Source organism: Jaculus jaculus, chromosome 1, assembly GCF_020740685.1.
Source record: "Jaculus jaculus isolate mJacJac1 chromosome 1, mJacJac1.mat.Y.cur, whole genome shotgun sequence".
Lineage (NCBI taxonomy): Eukaryota > Metazoa > Chordata > Mammalia > Rodentia > Dipodidae > Jaculus > Jaculus jaculus.
Window position 1 is genome coordinate 132,767,846 of NC_059102.1, and position 21,375 is coordinate 132,789,220.

A 21,375-nucleotide genomic window follows, 5' to 3' on the forward strand; every position below is an offset into this window, starting at 1 on the left:
TCTAAAAACCTTTTTATTGACAGCCTCAATATATATACACACAATGTACCCTCATCATAATCCCTTCCTACATTCTCCTTTGTCCCCTCCCCTCCCTTAGCTAATGAACCCCCTCTTTTCAATTAGTCCCTCTTCTATTTTAATGTCTATTTCTTTCCTGTTGTGCAGTTGTTTTGTCAGTAGCGTCAGCTACTGTGAGGTCATGAAAGCACATGCACTTTGTGTCAGGAAGGCAATATTCCAAAGCACTCCTCCCCTACCATTGGCTCTTACATTCTTTCTGCCACCTCCTCTACAATGGTCCCTGAGCCTTGCAGGGGTGTGATAGAGATGCCGTAATGAATACTCACTCCACTGCCACTTCTTCTCAGCACTTGGATGAGTTTTGAGTGACCCCATTAGTCGCCACCATGTGAAAATAGAAGCTTCTCTAACAAAATGAGAGTAGCATTAACATATGGACAAGAACACTTAGAGGGCAAATTGGTAGACATAATATATCTATTTAGCCAAACAAGAGTGGTAGCTTTCCCCCTAAAGCCATTGGTGTAATAGTGGCATGACTATTATGGAAGTAACCAACCACTGTATATTTGGATTTGAGGCCCACTCCGCAAGAAGGAATTCATGCCTGGTACTAAAAGTCTAGTCAAACACCTGTACTAGGAAGGACATAGGCCCTTAGGAGGATCCTGTTTTTTTGGTTAAAGGATATTTTGTGCCTATCAAACTGCTTCCTAAATATTTATATTTATGCCCACAGATTAGTGATACTTTCAGATTTGGCAGAGAAGCTTTTAAAACCATTTTTGTTTTGTGTGTGTGTGTGCACACGCATGTGTGTGCACACACATGCATGCATGTCATGCCATGCATATGGAGGTCAGAGAGCAACTTCGAGGTGTCTGTGCGCCACCATCTTTGAAACAGGGTCTCTTCCCACTGTAAATGAACTGCCAAACTGCAAATAAATGTCAGACTAGCTGGCCCACCCTTGAGCTTTGGATTCTCCTGGTTCTGTCACCCATTGTCATAGGGGCATTGGGATCACAGATGCATGCACCACTCTACATCTGGCTTTCCTAGGCACAGGGGATTGAACCCAGCCAAGCAGGGGAATTAAACTCAGGCTTGCAGGCTTTGAATGTAAGTGCCTTTAAACAGCGAGCCATCTCCCCAGCCCAAAAGCTTCTTCTTGCAGTGGACAGTGATGACTGAGGTGACTGAAAATTCATCAAATTGCAGAGAACCAGTTACTATTAAATGCTCAGGCCTAAGTGGGACATCTACATCACCCTCCCCAAGGCGCAGGGAACATTATGGAAGAGAGGGAGGGAGGAAAGTGAGAGATTGGGGGAGGGGGCGCAGTGCTGTGGAAGGCTGCACCATGAACTCACAGCAGCTATGGTTACCTGCTCAAGATTAGGCCCATCAATATTTGGTCATAGATAGTTGAGGGGCTCATGAGGCTCCCACCTCTCCCTGAGGAGTTAATGTCATTTAATGGTTGCTGGGAAATGGGGATTTTCTTCAGTGATGTAGTCACTGGTAAATAGCTCATGCTCCCGTACATAACTATCAACCCACACACCTGCAAGAAACCCTAAATAGACTCAGTGGGACAAATGCCCTAAAGCAGAAGTGGGAATAGTTGGAAAGAAAAGGTTCATTGGAATGGGAGTTGGACAAAATAGTTAAATGTGACCAAATTACATTATATGCACATATAACAGTCAAAGATATAAATCAGAAAATAAAATATAGGGCTAGAGAGACGGCTTAGCAGTTAAGGCATTTGCCTATAAAGCCTAAGGACCCAGATTTGCTTTCCTAGTGGTCATGTAAGCCAGATGCACAAGGTGGCACATCTGTCTGGAGTTGGTTGGCAGTAGCTAGAGGTCTTTCTATCTACCTCTTCCTCTCTCACTCTTCCTCAAGCAAATAAATAAGTCTAAAGCAAGATCCGACCTCAAAAACTATATATCTTGGTGCTAGGATGGAAGACATTCATCAACTCCCCTTTTCCATTAGAATTTTCATCTTGTACACACATGCCCATTTCTTTTATTTTTTTTTTCAAGGTAGGGTTTCACTCTAGTTCAGGCTGACCTGGAATTCACTATGTAGTCTCAGGATGGCCTCGAACTCACAGTGATCCTCTGACCTCTGCCTCCCGAGTGCTGGGATTAAAGGCGTGCGCCACCATGCCCAGCTGTCCATATCTTTAAAAAAAATTTGTTTATTTATAATTTACTTGAGAGAGCTACAGACAGACCAAAAGAGAGAGAGAAAGAGAGAGAATGGGCACACCCGGGCCTCCAGCCACTGCATATGAACTTCAGTTGCATGGTGCTGGGGAGTCGAGACTTGAACCAGGGTCCTTACGCTTCACAGGCAAGCACTTGACCACTAAGCAATCTCTCCAGCCCCTGCCCATATCTTTTTAATAATGAAAACAAAATTAGTTTAAAAAAAAGAAAGGTCAGTAAGGTACTTATTATAATTTAAAATTAAGTGTGGCTCTCAGGACATAATCTCAGTATTATGTTTGATTGCCAGTTTTCCTTATGTTTTTTATGTACTTGACAAATTTTAAAACATGAAAATACAGTTCTACAATCATAAAACTGCTTTCAAAACATTCTCAGAAGGAGTGATAATAAGTTAGCTATGCCTGAGATAATTAGACAATTTCTAAAAGAGTACAGAAAAGAAAGGTGGTTTTACTTTTCCTCTGTCATCCATCCACATGCACATATATGAGTCACTCAAAGTACAGTTCTGACGGCGAGGCAGGCAGTTACATGCCTTTAGTAAGAAGATCCCTGTGAATCTGAAGCCAGACTGGGGCGAAGAACTGAGTTCCGGGTCACCCTGGCTTGAAAACAAAAAACACATTTCTGAAAGTAATTATTAATTGTAAATGAAGATGAGGGAGACGACAAAGGAAACCTCAATCCTCTTATTTTTCAGACTGGACAAGCTCTTGCCACAGGTGTCATTATGACACTGACTTTCCAACGCTTCCATTGTCAAAGGAACTTGGTGACGTCACTGGCAGTAGAAGGCACAAGCAGCAGAAGAGTAATGTATGACACCTGACATGAGGTTTTTCTCCTAGACCTCCTCTTTACATTACTAAAACTAAAGGTAAAGTGACTTTTGGGAAGGGACTGTATTCACTCTTGGGTGATCATAGTAAAAATCATAGCTGGGGTCTTCTCTAAACTGTGTATTGTAGAGAATAGTAGGTAACAAATCAACCAACTACTGACTTCAGAATAGTGTCAGTGAGGGCACGTGGCCAGAAAAAATCACCTGGCCAAATGAACAGCAGTCTATCTCATTCAAACATTATTCCAAATGATCTTGAATCTAAACGGTGATCATTTCACATTGTTGGGACACATATAAGTGTACCCCACTGAAGCCCGGTATAGTGCCTAGTGAAGAACTTTCAATAGAAATGTCAGTCACATTTGTCTCTTTAAATATTCTAGAAACCACATTACAAAGAGGAAAGAAGAAACATGTAAATTGTTTTAGTAAAACATTTTTTTTAACCCACTCATTTTTTTTGTTTTTGTTTTAACTCATTTTAACCTTAGTCAATATTAAAAATTTTGAGGTTTGGGCTGAAGAGATGGCTTAGAGGTTAAGGCGTTTGCCTGCAAAGCCAAAGGACCTCAGTTCAATTCCCTAGGACTCACATAAGCCAGATGCACAAGGGGAGGCACACATCTGGAGTTTGTTTGCAATGGCTAGAGGCCCCGGCACACCCGTTCTCTCTTTCCTTCTCTCTTCCTCTTTCTCTCTCTCAAATAAATAAATAAAGTTAAATAAAAATTTTTTTGAGGTTAGCCAGGCAGTGGTTCACACCTCTAATCCCAGCACTCAGGAGGCTGAGGTAGGAGCATCACCATGAATTTGAGTGAGTTTCAGGTCAGCTTGGACTAGACTGAGGCCCAGCCTCAAAAAAAAAAAAAAAGAAATATCTTAAATTCTTTTTTAAAAATATGTTTTATTTATTTGCAAGCAGAGCGAGATAGAAGAGAAACAGAGAGAATGGGCACACCAGGGCCTCCAGCCCTGCAAGCAAACTTCATATGCATGTGCCACTTTGTGCATCTGGCTTTACATGAGTTTTTGGGAATCAAACACAGGTTGTTAAGCTTTGCAGGCAAGCGTGTAACTGCTGAGCCATCTCCCAGCCCTTAAATTCTTTTTTTTTTTTTCTTTTTTCTTTTTGGTACTAAAACTCCAGACTTCACTATTTAGACCACCAGTGTTTCACATACTCACTAGCCACAAGTGGCCAATGGTCACTGTATTAAAAAGTATAGACCTATATAACACCTGGTTGTCCAAAAATTAAACATTGGAAACTTCTATTTTATTCCAATTCATAACCCAAAGGCAAGATCTGCTCTTGAATGATTCCTCTCCAAACCAGTTTGCATTTATACATCCCTAATACCTCCCTCACAAGCTCAAGGTATCAGGTTGGAGCCAAAGATTTCACTTGGGGGGGGGGGGGTCTTAGAGTTTTGGTGAGTTTCAATCACTGTTTATTTGGACAGCTCATATATTTTGATGATTAATCTTGAAGTCTTTTAAAATATTTTACTTATTTTTTCAAGTGCCTTTTAAAAATTATCATTATTATTAGTTATGTATACAGTGTGTATACAGTCATGTTGGTACCATTGTTAGCCTCCTCCCTGCCCTCTCCCCTCTGCGGAGACCCTCCTCATTGGAGAATATGGGTCATGCATTGTGGCGTTAGCCATCAGTTATAGGTAAGAGGCAATGTCTCTGTGCATAATGACCCTACATGTAGCTCTAACAATCTTTTCACACCCTCTTCCACAAATTTCCCTGAGCCATGTTGGGTTCATTTTAGGTCTACTTCAGTGATGAGCTCCTAGGGCTGGAGAGATGACTCAGTGGTTGAGCACTTGAAGCCTAAGGACCCAGGTTCAATTTCCCAGTGGTCATGTAAGCCAGATGCACAAGGTGGCACATATGTCTGGAGTTCGTTTGCAGTAGCTGGAAGCCCTGGAACACCCATTCTCTATCTGCCTCTTTCTGTCTGTCTGTCACTCTCAAATAAATAAATAATAGATTTGCATATTTACTTTTATGTTAATTTCATTTATTTATTTATTTGACAGAGAAAAGGTGGTGGTGGTGGGAGAATGGGTGCACCAGGGCCTCCAACCACTGCAAATGAACTCCAGACACATGTACCACCTGGCTAACGTGGGTCCTGGGGAATCGAACCTGGGTCCTTTGGCTTTGCAGGCAAATGCCTTAACCACTTAGCCATCCCTCCAGCCCGTATATTTACTTATTTTTAAGGGGAGAGAAAGAATGAATGGGCACACCAGGACCTCTTGCCAATGCAAACAAACTCCAGATGTATGCACTACTTTGTGCATCTGACTTTACATAGGTACTGAGGAATTGAACCCAGGTTGTCAGGCTTTGCCAACTCGTGCTTTTAGCTGCTAAGCCATCTCTCCAGGCCCAATCCTGAAGTCTTTTAGTTGATTATTGATCTTACTGTCTTTGTGTAAAAAATACATAAGTCAACATGGGGGCTGGAGAGGTGGCTAAGTGGTGAAGGTGCTTGCCTGCTGTATAAGTCAGGATTCTCTAGAGGAATATAACCAATAGGATGAATTATATTAAAAGAGAATTTAGCTGGGCATGGTGGCACATGCCTTTAATCCCAGCATTCGGGAGGCAGCAGTAGGAGGATTACTGAGAGTTTGAGAGCACAAAGTGAATTCCAGGTCAGCCTGAACTAGAGTGTGATCCTACCTCAAAAAAAAAAAGAAAAGAAAAGAAAAGAAAAGAAAAGAAAAGAAAAGAAAAGAAAAGAAAAGAAAAGAAAGAGAGGAATTTATTGGATTAGCTTACAGTAGTTCAATAGTTGCAGGCCAGAGAATCAAAGAACCTGGTAGCTGCTCGGTCCGCATGGCCAGATGCCTCAGCAGTCCCAATCCGGCACGGAAGGCCTGTAGGCTTCCTGAGGAGCGGCTGGGTTTCAAGCCACAAGGGCCTTCAGTTGGTCTTCAGTCTGTGCTGGTCTTCAATCCATGCTGGAAGGCAGCCAGCAGCTCAGGCAGCCAAGTGGACGGAAGGGGCTCTTTTTACTCAGAGCTTCCTTATATAATATTTCCATCTGAGAGGGACCCTGGGCTCTGGGGGAAGGGCTCAGCCTAGGGTAAGGGCTTCCTCCTTCAGTTAACACTTCCTGGAAGCAACCTCAGAGACCCACCCTAAAGGGATATCTGTGGATTACTAAACAGATCAAATTGACAACTTAACCATCACAAAGCCTAATGACCTGAGTTTGATTTCCCAGAACCCACATAAAAGCCAGATGCTCAAAGTGGCACATGCATCTGTAGATTATTTGCACTGGCTGGAGGTCCTAGCATGTCCATTTTCTCTGTCTCCTCTCTATCTGTCTTTGCTTGCAAATAAATTAAAAAATTTAAAACATTATTTAAAAGAAGTCAACATGGGGACAAGATAGACCCCAGTGCATCTTCATAATTATTTTATTTTCAGAAAAAAATCTAAGTGAAATTCAAGAGCTTTGTTTGTCAGGCTATCATGGTGTACATTTTTACAAAATTATTTATTTGTGTGTGTGTGTGTGTGTGTGTGTGTGTGTGTGTGTGTGTGTGTGTGTGTACACACTAGAGTTTATTGTCACCACAAGCAAATACCTGTACGGATTTACATGGGTAGCTGGGGAATTGAACCTGGCCTGTAGGTATTACAAGCAAGCGTCTTTCATGGCTGAGTATCTCCCCTGCCCCAGGGTGCACAAAATGAAAGAACATTCTAGACAGTGTGCACCCAAATCTATAAAAGATCAGTTGGCATCCCAAAGAAAGATTTTGTTGTTGTTGTTGTTTTGAGGTAGGGTCTCACTCTAGCCCAGGCTGACCTGGAATTCACTATGGAGTCTCACTCAGAGTGGCCTTGAACTCACAGTGATCCTTCTACCTCTGCCTCTCAAATGCTGGGATTAAAGTTATATGCACCACCACACCCGACTCTAAAGGAAGACTTTTAGGCACTTCAAACAGAACAGGTAGTTCTCCTGTCTCAAATTAGACCTTGTTCCTAGTAATCTCAAACCTGACACTGAAATTGGGGCTAAATTTGCATAAATGTGTTGTAAGAAAATGAAAAGACAATTTTTCACTTTCAAAAAAATTCTTTTTCTCTTCCATTTTTAGGAAAGAATTATGTCTAAAAGAAAAATACTGTTACTGAGTTTACTTGCTATATTGCTGACATTAATGAAGCATCGTTTCAGGTAAATAGAAGCCATTGGCAAGTCATTCTCTTTATCTATTTATTTTTAAAAATTTATTTTTTTATTTTATTTTTCGAGGTAGGGTTTCACTGTAGTTTGGCCTGACCTGGAATTCCCTATGCAGTCTCAGGGTGGCCTCAAACTCACAGTGATCCTCCTACCTCTGCCTCCCAAGTGCTGAGATTAAAGGTGTGTGCCACCACACCCGGCAATTTTTTTTATTGACAACTTCCATGATTGTAAACAATATCCCATGGTAATTCCCTCCCTCGCCCCCCACTTTCCTCTTTGATACTCCACTCTCCTTTATATCCCCTACCTCTCTCAATTAGTCTCTCTTTTATTTTGATGTCATCATCTTTTCCTCCTCTTATGATGGTCTTGTGTAGGTAGTGTCAGACACTGTGAAGTCATGGATATTCAGGCCATTTTGTGTCTGGAGGAGCACATTGTGAGGAGTCCCACCCTTCCTTTAGCTCTTACATTCTTTCCACCACCTCTTCTGCAATAAACCCTGAACCTTGGAAGGTGTGATGGAGATACTGTAGTGCTGAGCACTCCTCTGTCATTTCTCAGCACCCACTCACTGCCATCTGAAAAGAGAAGGTTCTCTAACCAAAAGTGAGACTAGCATTAATATATGAGTATGAGCATTAACAGAAGTGCTTACTGGGCAGTTTGATGAGCATAGTATATAGATTTAGCCAGACAGCAGAAGACATTACAACCCTAGGGCTCATGACTACCTCTGTTGTAGGTTTTCAGTATCAGGAATGTATTCCCTCCTATGGAGCGGGCCTCGAGTCCAATTAGAGGGCCAATGGTTTCCCCCATAACAGACATGCCACTATTGCACCCGTTGACTCATTTGGCCTGTCTGGCCAAGTATAAGGCTTGCAGAGTCCACTGTTGATTATCGTCAGTGATGATTTCTCTCTCTCTCCCATTGAACTTCATGAAGCATGGCTTTTTCCAGCTTTCTGTCAGCTGGTCTACATGGAGGAGGTTATCAGCTCAGTTCCAGCAGGATTTCTCAGTGGCCTTGCAGGCCAAGTATATGGCATCTTCAGCAGTAGGGTTTTACCATCTATTCCTGGTGGGAAACAAGGAGCCTTGGCAATGGCCTATAATGTGTTAGGGGTATCAGTGACTTCCCTGGCCAACAACTCACTGGAAGGTATACTATCCCTGGCAATGAAAAATTTCTAGTAACAATTTATGGCTTCTGAGTATTCTATTATCCAAAACCGTGGGTTTCCATATGACTTAGTTATATCCTCTTAGACTTTGATTAGCCCTCCCTCCACCTTGCCTTTACTCAATCTCTTTCCCTGACATCACTTAGGCATTTTCACCCCCCATTAATCGGTTCTACTTACATATATACAATACCATCCTATTAACCCCCCCCCCAACCACCACCGCCTTTCTATTCCCTGTATATCAGCTTTCTAGCTTACTGGTCTCTGCTACTGAGGTGTTTTTTTTTGTTTTGTTTTTCTAGGTAGAGTCTAATTCTAGTCCAGGCTGACCTGGAATTCACTATGCAGTCTCCGAGCAGCCTCAAACTCACAGCGATCCACCCACCTCTGCCTCTCGAGTGCTGGGACTAAAAGCGTGCACTACCACGCCCGGCTCTGCTACCGAGTTTTATTCCTACTCACACAGAAATCCAGTCATTTGTAGCTAGGATCCATACTTCATATATGAGAGAGAACATGTGATGTTTGACTTTCTGGGCCTGGGTTACCTCACTTACTATAATCCTTTTCAGATCCATCCATTTTCCTGCAAATTTCATAACTTCATATTTCTTTACCTCTGAGTAGAACTCTGTCGTGTAAATGTGCCATATCTTCATTCATCAGATGAGGGACATCTAGGCTGATTCCATTTACAGCAGCAATAAACAAGATTGAGAAAGTATCTCTAAGGTAGTGAGACAAGTCCTTAAGATATATGCCTAGAAGTGCTATAGCTGGGTCATATGGTAGATCTATTTTTAGTTGTCTCAGGAACCTCCACACTGATTTCCACAATGGCTAGGTCAGATTGCACTCCCACCAACAGTGTAGAAGGGTTCCTCTGTTTTCACATCCTCGCCAATATTTATGGTCATTTGTTTTCATGATGGCAGCCAATGTGACAGGAGTGAGATGGAATCTCAACGTAGTTTTAATCTGCATTTCTCTGATGACTAGGGATGTAGAACATCTTTTTAGATGTTTATATGCCATCTGTATTTCTTCTTTTAAGAACTCTCTATTTAGTTCCATAGCCCATTTTTTAATTGGGTTGTTTTATTTCTTATTATTTAATTTTTTGAGTTCTTTGTATATCCTAAAAATTAATCTTCTATCAGATATATACTGACAATTTTTTTCTCCCATTCTGTAGGTTGCCTTTTTGCTCTATTCACAGTGTCTTTTGCTGTACAAAACATTTGTAATTTCATGAGATCCCAGAGGTTAATGTGGGCTTCATGGCCTGAGCAATTGGGGTTATATTCAGAAAGTCTTTGCCAAGACCAATATGTTGAAGAGTTTCCCCTACTTTTTCATCTAGCAGTTTCAGAGTTTCAGGTCTGATGTTAAGGTCTTGAATCCATTTGAACTTTGTGTTGAGTAATCTGATCATGGCCTTGCTTTTGTATGTGACTTAATTTATGTCTCTAACTGCTTTCAATATATTTTCTTTGTTTGTATGTTTGGTAATTTAATTATAATATGACAAGGAGAGGTTCTTTCCAGGTTTTGTCTGGTTGGTGTTCTAAAGAATTCCTGTATCTGCACTGGCATCTCTTTCCCAATTTGGGGGAAATTTTTTTCTATGATTTTGTTGAAAACACCTACTATGCCTTTGGAGTGAAATTCTTCTCCTTCTACTATACCCTGAATTCTTTTTTGTTGCTGTTGTTTGCTTTTTGTTTTTGTTTTTCGAGGTAGGGTTTTGCTTTAGCCCAGGCTGGCCTAGAATTCACTATGTATTCTCAGGGTGGCGTTGAACTCACAGCAATCCTCCTACCTCTGCCTCCCCGGTGCTGGGATTAAAGGCGTGCACCACTGTGCCTGGCACCCAGAATTCTTATGTTTGATCTTTTCATAGTGTCCCAAATATCTTAAAATTCCCAATCACACTTTCCTATTAGTTTGTCTTTCTCTTTGTTTGACTGTATTAGATTTACCACTGTGTCTTCTAGTTTAGCTATTCTGTCCTCTCCTTCATTCATTGTACTGGTGAGATTTTCTAGGGTTTTTTATTTCATTGACTGTGTTCTTCCTTGCTAGTAATTCTGACTGGTTTTTCTTTATTAATTCTATTTCCTTAGTTATGTTTTGTATTGACCTCCTTATTTCATTAAATTGATTTCCTTTGTCTTCTTTCATTTCTTTGATTTCCCCTTTGATTTCTTTGAACATCTTTATAATCATTCTTTTGAACTCTTTCTCAAGCATTTTTTCTAAATCCATCTCATAGGAGGTCATTTCTGATGCATTAATACTTTTTAGTGGATTCATGTTGTCTTGGTTTTTTGTGTTTCTTGTGTTATACATATTTTTGCATCTTGGATTAATTTAATGCCTCTATTTTCTAATTATCTGCAGTATTATTAGATGTATCAATTAATCTGATGTTATATATCTTCAGGGCAGGAGCTTAAGGTGCTAGGTGTGGCTCTTAAGACACTCAGAGTAACTACATAAGTGACCCTAGATGTTGGGTTTGCCTGCTATGGAAGTATTCAAGTAGAGTGAGAAGAACAGAATACAAGCAGTTTCTAAAATTTAACTAAACAATATACACATTCAATGAAAAACAGCACAGAATATTTATGCAAGAGTAGGTATTATAACAACCATATCCTCTAACAAAGTCACAGTCCCTTAGGATGTGTGTGGCCCCTCACCCTTAATCCTGTGAACTAGGAGGCTAAGATTTCTGGTCTGTTGAGGGTTCCAAGTCAGCTTGTGACCAAAGGAGACCCCTCCCTAATGAATAACAGAAGAGGAAACAAAGACACTATAAATCAGGAAGCACCAAATGACAAAGCCAAATATCGCTTATTCAAGAATGGCAAATACGGGCTGGAGAGATGGCTTAGCAGTTAAGCACTTGCCTGGGAAGCCTAAGGACCCCGGTTTGAGGCTTGATTCCCCGGACCCACATAAGCCACATGCATGAGGTGGCACATGTGTCTAGAGATCATTTGCAGTGTCTGGAGGCCCTGGTGTACCCATTCTCTCTCTCTCTCTGCATCCTTCTCTTTCTGTATCTGCTTCTCTCAAATAAATAAATAAATAAAAATAAACAACAAAAATATTTTTAAAAAAAAGAATGGCAAATCGGACCATCCAACAGATTTAACAAAGGTGCAATTACCACTTCTGATTCAAGCCTATATACCAGGATTATTTGGTGGATAATGACCTGCTGTAGTCCCAGTCATATTTGGGGGTGGTTTTGGTCTCAATTGTGCTGCCCTCCTGCTTGGGTCCCTCTTTGTTGTGCTGTAGGCTCAGGTAAGCTGGCTGGGTCACTGGATCGCTGCTCTGATCACCTGTGCCAGGTGCTGTGTAGGTGAGCTCCCTTTCCCAGGTCTCTGGCGTGTACTGTCACTTGTGCTGGTGATGGGGGAAGGGAAGCTGTGGATGACTGAAATTTTCCCCCTGGTTCTTATGATCCTCTTCCTCATAAGGTGCTCCTCTGTTGGTCCCTGCCATCCTCCCTCCATGTTTTTTTTTTTTTAAATTTATTAACAACTTCCATGATTATAAAAAATACCCCATGGTGATACCCTCCCTCCCTGCCACCACTTACCCCTTTGAAACTCCACTCTCCATCATACCCCCTCCCCATCTCAATCAGTCTCTCATTTACTTTTGATATCTTGATCTTTTCCTCCTCTTATGATGGTTTTATGCAGGTAGTATCAGGCACTGTGAGACCATGGATATCCAGGCCATTTTGTGTCTGGAGGGAGCATGTTGTATGGAGTCCTACCCTTCCTTTGGCTCTTACATTCTTTCCGCCACCTCTTCCATATTAGACCCTGAGCCTTGGAAGATGTGATACAGATATTGCAGTACTGAACACTGCAGTCATTTCTTTCCATCACCATGATACCTTCTGAGTCATCCCAAGGTCATTGCCATCTGAAAAAAGAAGATTCTCAACCAAAAGTGAGAGTAGCTTTAATATAAGGATGTGAACATTAAGAGAAGTGCTTACTGGGCAGTTTGATAAGCTTAGTATATACATTTGGCCAGACAACAGCAGATGTTACACCCCTAGGGCTTATGACTATCCCGTCTTAAGTTTTCAGTACCAGGGATATATTCCCTCCCATGAAGCAGGCCTCCAGTCCAATTAGAGGGCAGTTGGTTTTCCCCATAACAGATGTGCCACTATTGCACCAGTTGGCTTATTTGGCCCGGCTGGCCAATTATAAGGTTTATAGTGTCCGCTGATGAGTATCTTCACTGGTGATTTCTCTTTCTCCCCTCTCCACGTTTTTTTGAGCTTGCAAGGAGCTCTGGTGTGAGTGGGGCATTGCCTCACCTGACTTTTCCTGCAGCTCACGCTGAGCCTTGCAGCTTTGGCCACACAGACCTGGTTCTGCTGCTGCTGGAGCCACTTCTGCCTGCTTCTGTGGGCTCTAGAGGCTCTGAATCTCTCCTACTTCTCTGCTGCAGTTGATAATTTCTTATACTTCTCACTTTTTAGTAAGATAGTATATTTTGCTGGGCTTATTTTGGCTTTTTCTCCCATAGGCGGCTTTGGCGTGGTTCCTACGCAGCCATCTTAACCAGAAGTCCTCTCTTTATTTTTTTGAGGTAGAGTCTCACTCTAGCCCAGGCTAACTTACTCACTCTGTAGTCTCAGGCTGGCCTGAAATTCTCATCAATGCAGACGCATGTGACATTTTGTGCGTCTGGCCTTATGTGGGTACTGAAGAATCAATCCTAGGTCCTTGGGCTTTGCAGAAAGGCACCCTAACTGTTGAGCAATCCCACCAGCACCCTCCTTTATTTAACTAATTATTTTTTAAGTTTATTTTTATTTATTTGTTAGGGAGAGAGGGAGAGAGAAAATGTGTGTGCCAGGCCTCCAGCCACTGCAACTGAACTCCAGATGTATGTGCCCCCTTGTGCATCTGGCTTACATGGGTCCTGGGGAATTGAACCTGGGTCCTTTGGCTTTGCAGGCAAATGCCTTAATCACTAAGCCATCTCTCCAGCTCCTAAACTAATTATTTTTGGCAAGCAGAGAGAGACAGAGAAAGAGAGAAAGAGTGAGAATGGGCATGCTAGAATCTCTAGCTGCTGCAAATGAACTCCAGAAGCATGCACAAGTGTGCATCTGGCTTTACATGGGTACTGGAGAATTGAACCCCAATCGTTAGGCTTTTCAGGCAAGTGCCTTAACAATTGAGCAGTCTGTTCAGCCCTGAATTATCCTCTTTAATGATGACAGAGTTGATCTAAAATGCTAAACATTATCCAAAAAACATTAAAGCATGAAGTCAACAAAAAATATACTCTCTCCTTTGGTGAACATATACATTACTTCTTTCATTTTTTTAGCATTCAAAAATATTTATTGACCACATTCTTTGTGCCAGCCCCTGTTCTGGGTAGTGGGAAATAGCAATGAACCAAATCAGTAATCTTTTTGTTTGTTTGTTTGTTTTTCAAAGTAGGGTCTCAAACTCTCAGCAATCCTCCTACCTCTACTTCTCAAATGCTGGTATTAAAGGTATGGGACACAACATCTGGCCCAAATCAGTAATCTTAAGGAATTTTGCATTCTATGTGGAGAAGAATAAAGGCAGGAAAACAAGCATAGCATATATTGTCAGGGATGTTATTTAATAATACTGTGAAGGGGCTGGTGAGATGGATCAGTGGTTAAAAGCTCTTGCTTGAGCTGGGCATGGTGGCTCAAGTCTTTAATCCCAGCTCTCGGGAAGCAGAGGTAGGAGGATCACATGAGTTCAAGGTCACCCTGAGACTACATAGTGAATTCCAGGTCAGCCTGGACTAGAGTGAGACCCTACCTCAAAAAAACCACACACAAAAAAGGGTCTTGCTTGCAAGCCTGTCAGCCCAAGGTCAACTCCCTAATACCCATATGAAGCCAAAAACAAAGTGGTGCATGCATCTGTGGTCCCAACACACTGACAGCGTTAGAAGGCAGAGCCAGGACAATCTGGTAGCTAGACTGGGAAACATGCAATGAAACAGAAGAACCAAAAACAACAAAGGAGCACTTATCTTAAGCAAGGGGGAGGGAGAGGACAATGAAGTTTATTCCAATCTTTGCATTTCTCACCATCACTTCAGTGTAGTAATACACAAAAGTACCCTCCCAACAATGGGCTGTTAATGTGAGACAAAACTTGCTTAGCAACATCCAAATTTCATTTAATATGAATAAAACTAAGTGCAAACTGCTATGGAAACATGGCTGTACTGGAAGAAATTGGTAACATGATATAGTTCCCTCACACAGAAAAATCTATATCCTGACTGCCTGCATGCCCTGCTTGGTCTTCTTTGCAAGGAATGCAATGACACTGTTTGAAAGACAGCTATGCTGTGGGAAGGCATGTCATATAAAATTAGCTTTGGAAGTCCCACTTATATATGTGTTTTCACAGAACTCTACTTTTCCCTGTTTAGCCCCTGTCATTCTGTACTGTGCTTTTCTGTTTAATACTGTCTTTCCTGCTCTTCTATAAACTTCCAGTTCATAGTTATAGAACCAGTGCCAAGCTGTGTCTATTAAATCATAGACTTAAATATATGTTGAGTGGCTTACTCCTAAGATAATTTTTCTCTTTGTATCTAGGAATGATGATGAGAAAGTACTTCAGCTCTCAGACTGGTTTGATCCTACGTAAGAAAAAATTTGATTACAAAATAACAATATAACTCAATGTAAAGAAGTTTTTTTTTTTTCCTATCATCAAGTTGTAGATGCTGAGACATAAGACTGGCAGGTTTTGGGGACTTATAACTTTTACTTTTGAGGGGTTTTCCTGAGGTAGGATCTCACTCTAGTCTAAGCTGACCTAGAATTCATTAAGTAGTCTCAGGGCAGCCTTGAACTCATGTCCATCCTCCTACCTCTGCCTCCCAAGTGCTGGGATTAAAGGCATGTGCCACCATGCCCAGCTAAACTTTTAAGGTTTTCTACTTAAAAATTTAGGCTCTGTTTCAGGAATTAGTCAGTTAAGGGTTGTAATAAGAAAGCTTATACACTTTTCTAGCTTAACATTGCTGGTACTATTAAAGGGGAAAAAAATGTCTTTATAAACAGCTTGAAATGCTATAGCTAACTCCTCTCAACTTTATTTTTTTTTTCAAGGTAAGGTCTCACTTTAGCCCAGGCTGACCTGGAATTCACTATGTAGTCTCAGGGTGGCCTCAAATTCATAGTGATCCTCCTACCTCTGCCTCTGAGTGCTGAAATAAAGGCATGAGCCACCACACCCAGCCTGTTAAATTTTATTATGAGGAGCATATTAATTATAAACTGAATGGATTTTACTATGACATTTTCAGGTATGCATACATCATGTTTCAATGGTTTCTATTCTCCCTATTACTCTCACTTAGCCTTAACACTCAGGGGAGAAGCATATTTCTTTTAATGGTGTAACATTTGGTTTTGTATTTATTTATTATATTTTATTTACCTATCTATTAGAGAGAGAAAGAGTTAGATAAAGACAGAGAGAATGGGTATGCCAGGGCCTTCAGCCTCTGCAAAGGAGCTCCAGATGCATGCACTACCTTGTGCATCTGGTTTTACATGGGATCTGGGGAATCAAAGCTTGTTCCTTTGACTTTGCAGGCAAGCATCTTAATCATTAATCCAGCTCTCCAGTCCAAGGGTTTTATATTCATTTATCAATTTATTTAGGCAATTCTATGCTAGTTTTGTAAGGTTTACAATTGGGGAGCTGGTCTAAGTAATAGCTAAATAAGGTTCCAGTAAACATCTGTGTGCACATGTGTGTGTGTGACATTAGTTTTGGATTTATGTTAGTCACTATGACAAAAATGCAGCTGGTCAGTTTTAAAATTGATTCCTAAAGTTCTGATTTAACTAGAAGTACAGACCTATAAGTTCTCAGTACAGGTAGACTTTTAAAATAACTGTATGAAACGAATGAGTTAAAGAATACGTCAGGGTTGGAGAGATTAGTCAGCAGTTAAGGCACTTGCCTGCAAAGCCTGAATCCAAGATTCAATTCCCCAGTACCCACATAAAGCCATAAAGTGGCACATGCATCTGGAGCTCATTTGCAATGGCTAGAGGCTCTGGCATGCCCATAATCTCCCCCCGCCCCACACTCAACCCTCTCTGCCTGCAATTAAATAAATAAAAGTCATTTAGAAAGACATAGCTTTGCATTTTACAAAAAAAAAACAACCTTCAAATAGTAAGAGAAGGCATTTTTAAGGAGCTGTTATTTATGATTATCATAATTTAATATTGTCGAAAGGGTTTCCAAATCTTACCTTTGTCTAAATCTAGGATTGTAATTAAATTCCTTCAATTTTTTTTTTCTGAAATGTGCATTCTGATTTGCTTGACTTAGCGCCTTGTGCTTTGCCAGATTACTTATTACTACCAACACTGTTACTTCCACTGTCATGTTGGTATTAATCAGAAACAAGTCTAGGGCTTTTCTCTGTCTTTTGGACTAATCTTATTTTCTTCTAGGCTTCATCTATGATTGTAATGAATCAGAGAAAAGGTAGAAAGGAGGGAGTATTCTAGACCTTCCAGGGAAAAAGGGGAAAAGAAAGATAGAAAAATACCAGAACATACACAATAACAGGGGTTCTGTCAGCTATAGACAGCAGCCATAGGAAAGTTTACACACTAGGATAGCTAAATTTAAATGTAGTAAAAGTTCAAAAGAAAATGATCACTGGGCTCAAATGACAGTATAGTACAATAACCCAAGCATGAGCTAAATGGGTTGAAACTTGAATCATGACTTTGTCATTTATTATCTGTGTTATTAAGCAATTTACTCAACCAATCATCTGTGTCCATTTCCTCATATGAAAACCAAAGACAATAGTAATACTCACCTGACAGGACATCCCAAATATTAAGTGGTTATATAAACAGTTAACCACAGAGCTGGTATATAGTAAGTACTCTATAGTACATATTATAAAAAATATAATAACATTGTATATTATAATATTATCATTAATATTAGCTATTATGACTTGTACAACTCCTGCTGTCATAATGAAATATCTCTTAGTTTTGTTTCTTCTTTACTCAACAGAAAACGTCCTGATGTTATAACATTGACCAATTGGCTTGCTCCAATCATATGGGAAGGAACTTACAAAAGACAGGTCCTAGAAAGATATTATAAGCAGCTGAACATTACCATAGGCTTGGCTGTGTTTTCTACTGGAAGGTATGTACAACTAATATTTGCCTTGTGTTTTGTTTTTTGAGGTGTGGTCTTGCACTAGCCCAACTGACCTGGCACTTACTCTGTAGTCTCAAGGTGGCTTCAAGCTCACAGCAGTCCTCCTACGTCTGCCTCCTGAATACTGGGATTGTATGCCACCATACCAGGTTCTTTTTATTATTATTATTTTGGAAAAATGAGGATGAGTACTTGTGGACTTTCTATATCCAAAGAACCACTCACTCTTAACCCTTATCACCATTGCTGACTGTCAGGGATAAGTAATTTTCTCCTGTCTTAGCTGAATACTAAACATTACTTGAGTTTCCTTACTAACATCCATTTAATTCTCTTTCCTGTTATTTACAACAAATGTTATGGCTCCTCAGGCCCCCAAACTTAGTACATCACTAACCAATAGATTTGATCTAGATCCAACTTCTATATTCTTATCATCTTTGCCAACACTGACTTGCATATTAATTATATGACACATATCTCCTAATGGATTTTATTATTATTATTATTATTATTATTATTATTATTATGGTTTTTCAAGGTAGGGTCTCACTCTGGCCCAGGCTGACCTGGAATTCACTATGTAGTATCAGGGTGGCCTTGAACTCAGGGTGATCCTCCTACCTCTGCTCCTTGACTGCTGGGATTAGAGGTGTGTGCCACCACACCTGGCTAGACTTCATTATTTTTTTTTATTTCTCATAGATTTACAGATTGGTACTTCGAAGAGTTCTTAGAATCTGCTGACAAGCACTTTATGGTTGGCTACAATGTCATATTTTACATCTTCACTGATGACATCAACTCCCTACCTACTATAAATCTGAGTCCTCTTCGAACATATAAACTATTCAATCTAATTAATTATGGCACATGGCCAAGTATTATCATAAGAAACATGGAGAACTTTCAAATGGTTCTCATAGAACACATCCAGTATGAAGTTGACTTTGTCTTCACTATGGATATCAACCAGATCTTCCAGAGTGATTTTGGCGTGGAAACCCTGGGCAGCTCTGTAGCTCAACTCCATGCATGGTGGTATTTTCAAAAACCCAGTCATTTACCATATGAGAGAAGAACCGAATCAGCAGCTTTCATCCCCTTTGGACAGGGAGATTTCTATTACCATAGTGCCATTTTGGGAGGCACACCCCATTATGTTTTAGCCTTCACTACGCATTATCTATTGGGATTTGCACATGACATCGAAAATGACCTTAACAGCCCTTATGAAAGCCACCTTAACAAATATTTATTTGTCAACAAACCCACTAAGCTGTTATCACCAGAATACAACTGGGATCCAAAATTTAAAACTCCTCCACAAATCAGATATGTTAAGATAGCATTCCAGCCACAAATGAAATGGTGATTGCACCATTAGGTTTGTGGACTCAACATAAATGAAACATAATAATACCTCAAATATAAGACTTGTGAAACTTTTCAGTCTTTAGAAACTTGCAAAAATGTACCATTTCCCAAAATAAACTGTTTTTATCCTTGGAATTTGGAACCATTTGATTATACCTAGTTTAAGTAAAGAATAAATGGATGATGTTAATGTGATATTATTTTGTAGTGTGTTATTTTTAAGTACTATAAAGAATATGACATTAGAGGTATAAAATGACCTTGATGAAGAAATACAGACTAATGCAGGAAAATTCTATATATGTGTACATGTACACATGCCAAAGGGATATATTGAAGTGAAAAATTATTCATCCAGCTGCTCCTCAGATCTCACTGTCTAGTCCGGGGATATATGCTGTTTGGGCTTCATCTTCTCTCTCAGTGGTCAGTTTCCTAGTATATGACTGAATTTTGATGAACTAAAGCCATTCTGTCACTTATATATCTAACTTATTGACACACGCACAGAGATATTCAGCTCATATTTTTTTAAATTCTTTATTTATTTGAGAGTGACAGACACAGAGAGAAAGACAGATAGAGGGAGAGAGAGAGAGAGAGAGAGAGAGAGGGAGAGAGAATGGGCGCGCCAGGGCTTCCAGCCTCTGCAAACGAACTCCAGATGTGTGCGCCCCCTTGTGCATCTGGCTAACATGGGATCTGGGGAATCGAGCCTCGAACCGGGGTCCTTAGGCTTGACAGGCAAGCGCTTAACCGCTAAGCCATATCTCCAGCCCTAAGCTCATATTTTTAAAAATAGTTTAGGAGTATTACTTTTAAATAGATATTTATTGAAATCTATGATAAAGGTACTCTTCTGAGTATAGTCAGAGACAGGGAAATGCTAAAACACAATTTGTCCTCCAGGGGAGTCTAATCTAGCAAGGGAGATAAAACTTTCCATAAATACTTCTTTCACAAGTTTGAAAGTGCAAAAAAAAAATCACAAGGTACACTTGGCTAAAATGCTGTAATGATTCAATAAAAGGTGTAATCACCTCTGTAAGAATGTGTTTCCATCTCAACTACATCACAAATGCTTTCATAAACTTAGTGAGGCATGCTTCTATAGTCAGCAGAACTGGAGGTTCCAAAGTAGCAGTTGGTTACTTGTATCCCCTTTGAGAGATTAAAACTCAGCCTTAATAAGTATTTTTGTTATTATTGCTGTTTTTCAAGGTAGGGTCTCACTCTAGTCCAGGCTGACCTGGAATACACTATGTAGTCTCAGGGTGCCCTCCTACCTCTGCCTCCCAAGTGATATGATTAAAGGCGTGTTCCACCATGCCCACCCTTAATAAGTATTTTAAAAAATATTTTATTTTTATTTACTTATTTCTTTGACAGAACAAGGGGGGGAAGAGAAAGAGAGAAAGAATGGGTGCACCAGGGCTTCCAGCCACTGCAAATGAACTCCAGACATATGCACTCCCTTGTGCATCTGGCTAACGTGGGTCCTGGGGAATCAAACTTGGGTCCTTTGGCTTTGCAGGCAAATGCCTTAACTTTAACTGCTAAGCCATCCTTCCGGCCCCTAATAACTATTTTTAAATGATAGGTATTATTAGCACTAAAATTGTAAAGGATTCTGGGAATATTGCTGATAACTGTGGAAGGCAAATCCATGATGGCCTACAGTGAACCACTTCATGTTCTTGCATAAAATGCCTCTACTGTCTTATCTTGAGTGTGAGCTGAGGTACTGACTTTGTTTCCAACCAATAGAATAGGGCATTCCTGGGCTGGAGAGATGGCTTAACGGTTAAGCGCTTGCCTGTGAAGCCTAAGGACCCCGGTTCGAGGCTCGGTTCCCCAGGTCCCACGTTAGCCAGATGCACAAGGGGGCGCACGCGTCTGGAGTTCGTTTGTGGAGGCTGGAAGCTCTGGCGCGCCCATTCTCTCTCTCTCCCTCTATCTGTCTTTCTCTCTATGTATGTCGCTCTCAAATAAATAAATAAAAAATGAACAAAGAGTTTGTTTAAAAAAAAAAAGAATAGGGCATGCCACTTTCATGACTAAACTACGTAAGATTGCAACCTCTGTTTTGTTAGTAGAGTTTCCTCCTCCTCCTCCTCCTCTTCCTCCTTCTTCTTCTTTTCACTTTTTGAGGTAGGGGTTCACTCTAGTCCAGGCTGATCTGGAA

The 21,375-nt window shown here is 40.6% G+C and overlaps 1 protein-coding gene across 1 annotated transcript; it reads left to right on the forward strand.

Moving 5' to 3' along the window:
* The first annotated feature begins 330 nt into the window (after nt 1-330).
* On the forward strand, nt 331-19,188 carry LOC101606105 (N-acetyllactosaminide alpha-1,3-galactosyltransferase-like 1). The gene is made up of 4 exons (XM_045131847.1): nt 331-335; nt 15,194-15,241; nt 17,661-17,798; nt 18,519-19,188. The coding sequence occupies exons 1-4, from the start codon at nt 331-333 to the stop codon at nt 19,186-19,188; spliced, it is 861 nt and encodes a 286-aa protein (XP_044987782.1).
* Nucleotides 19,189-21,375: the final 2,187 nt, after the last annotated feature.

What these genes read in the sequence shown, in the direction of transcription:
- LOC101606105 (XM_045131847.1), top strand. An exon ending in TCAGACTGGTTTGATCCTAC is followed by an intron (nt 15,242 to 17,660) that starts GTAAGAAAAAAT and finishes TTTACTCAACAG; the next exon opens with AAAACGTCCTGATGTTATAA. An exon ending in GCTGTGTTTTCTACTGGAAG is followed by an intron (nt 17,799 to 18,518) that starts GTATGTACAACT and finishes TATTTCTCATAG; the next exon opens with ATTTACAGATTGGTACTTCG.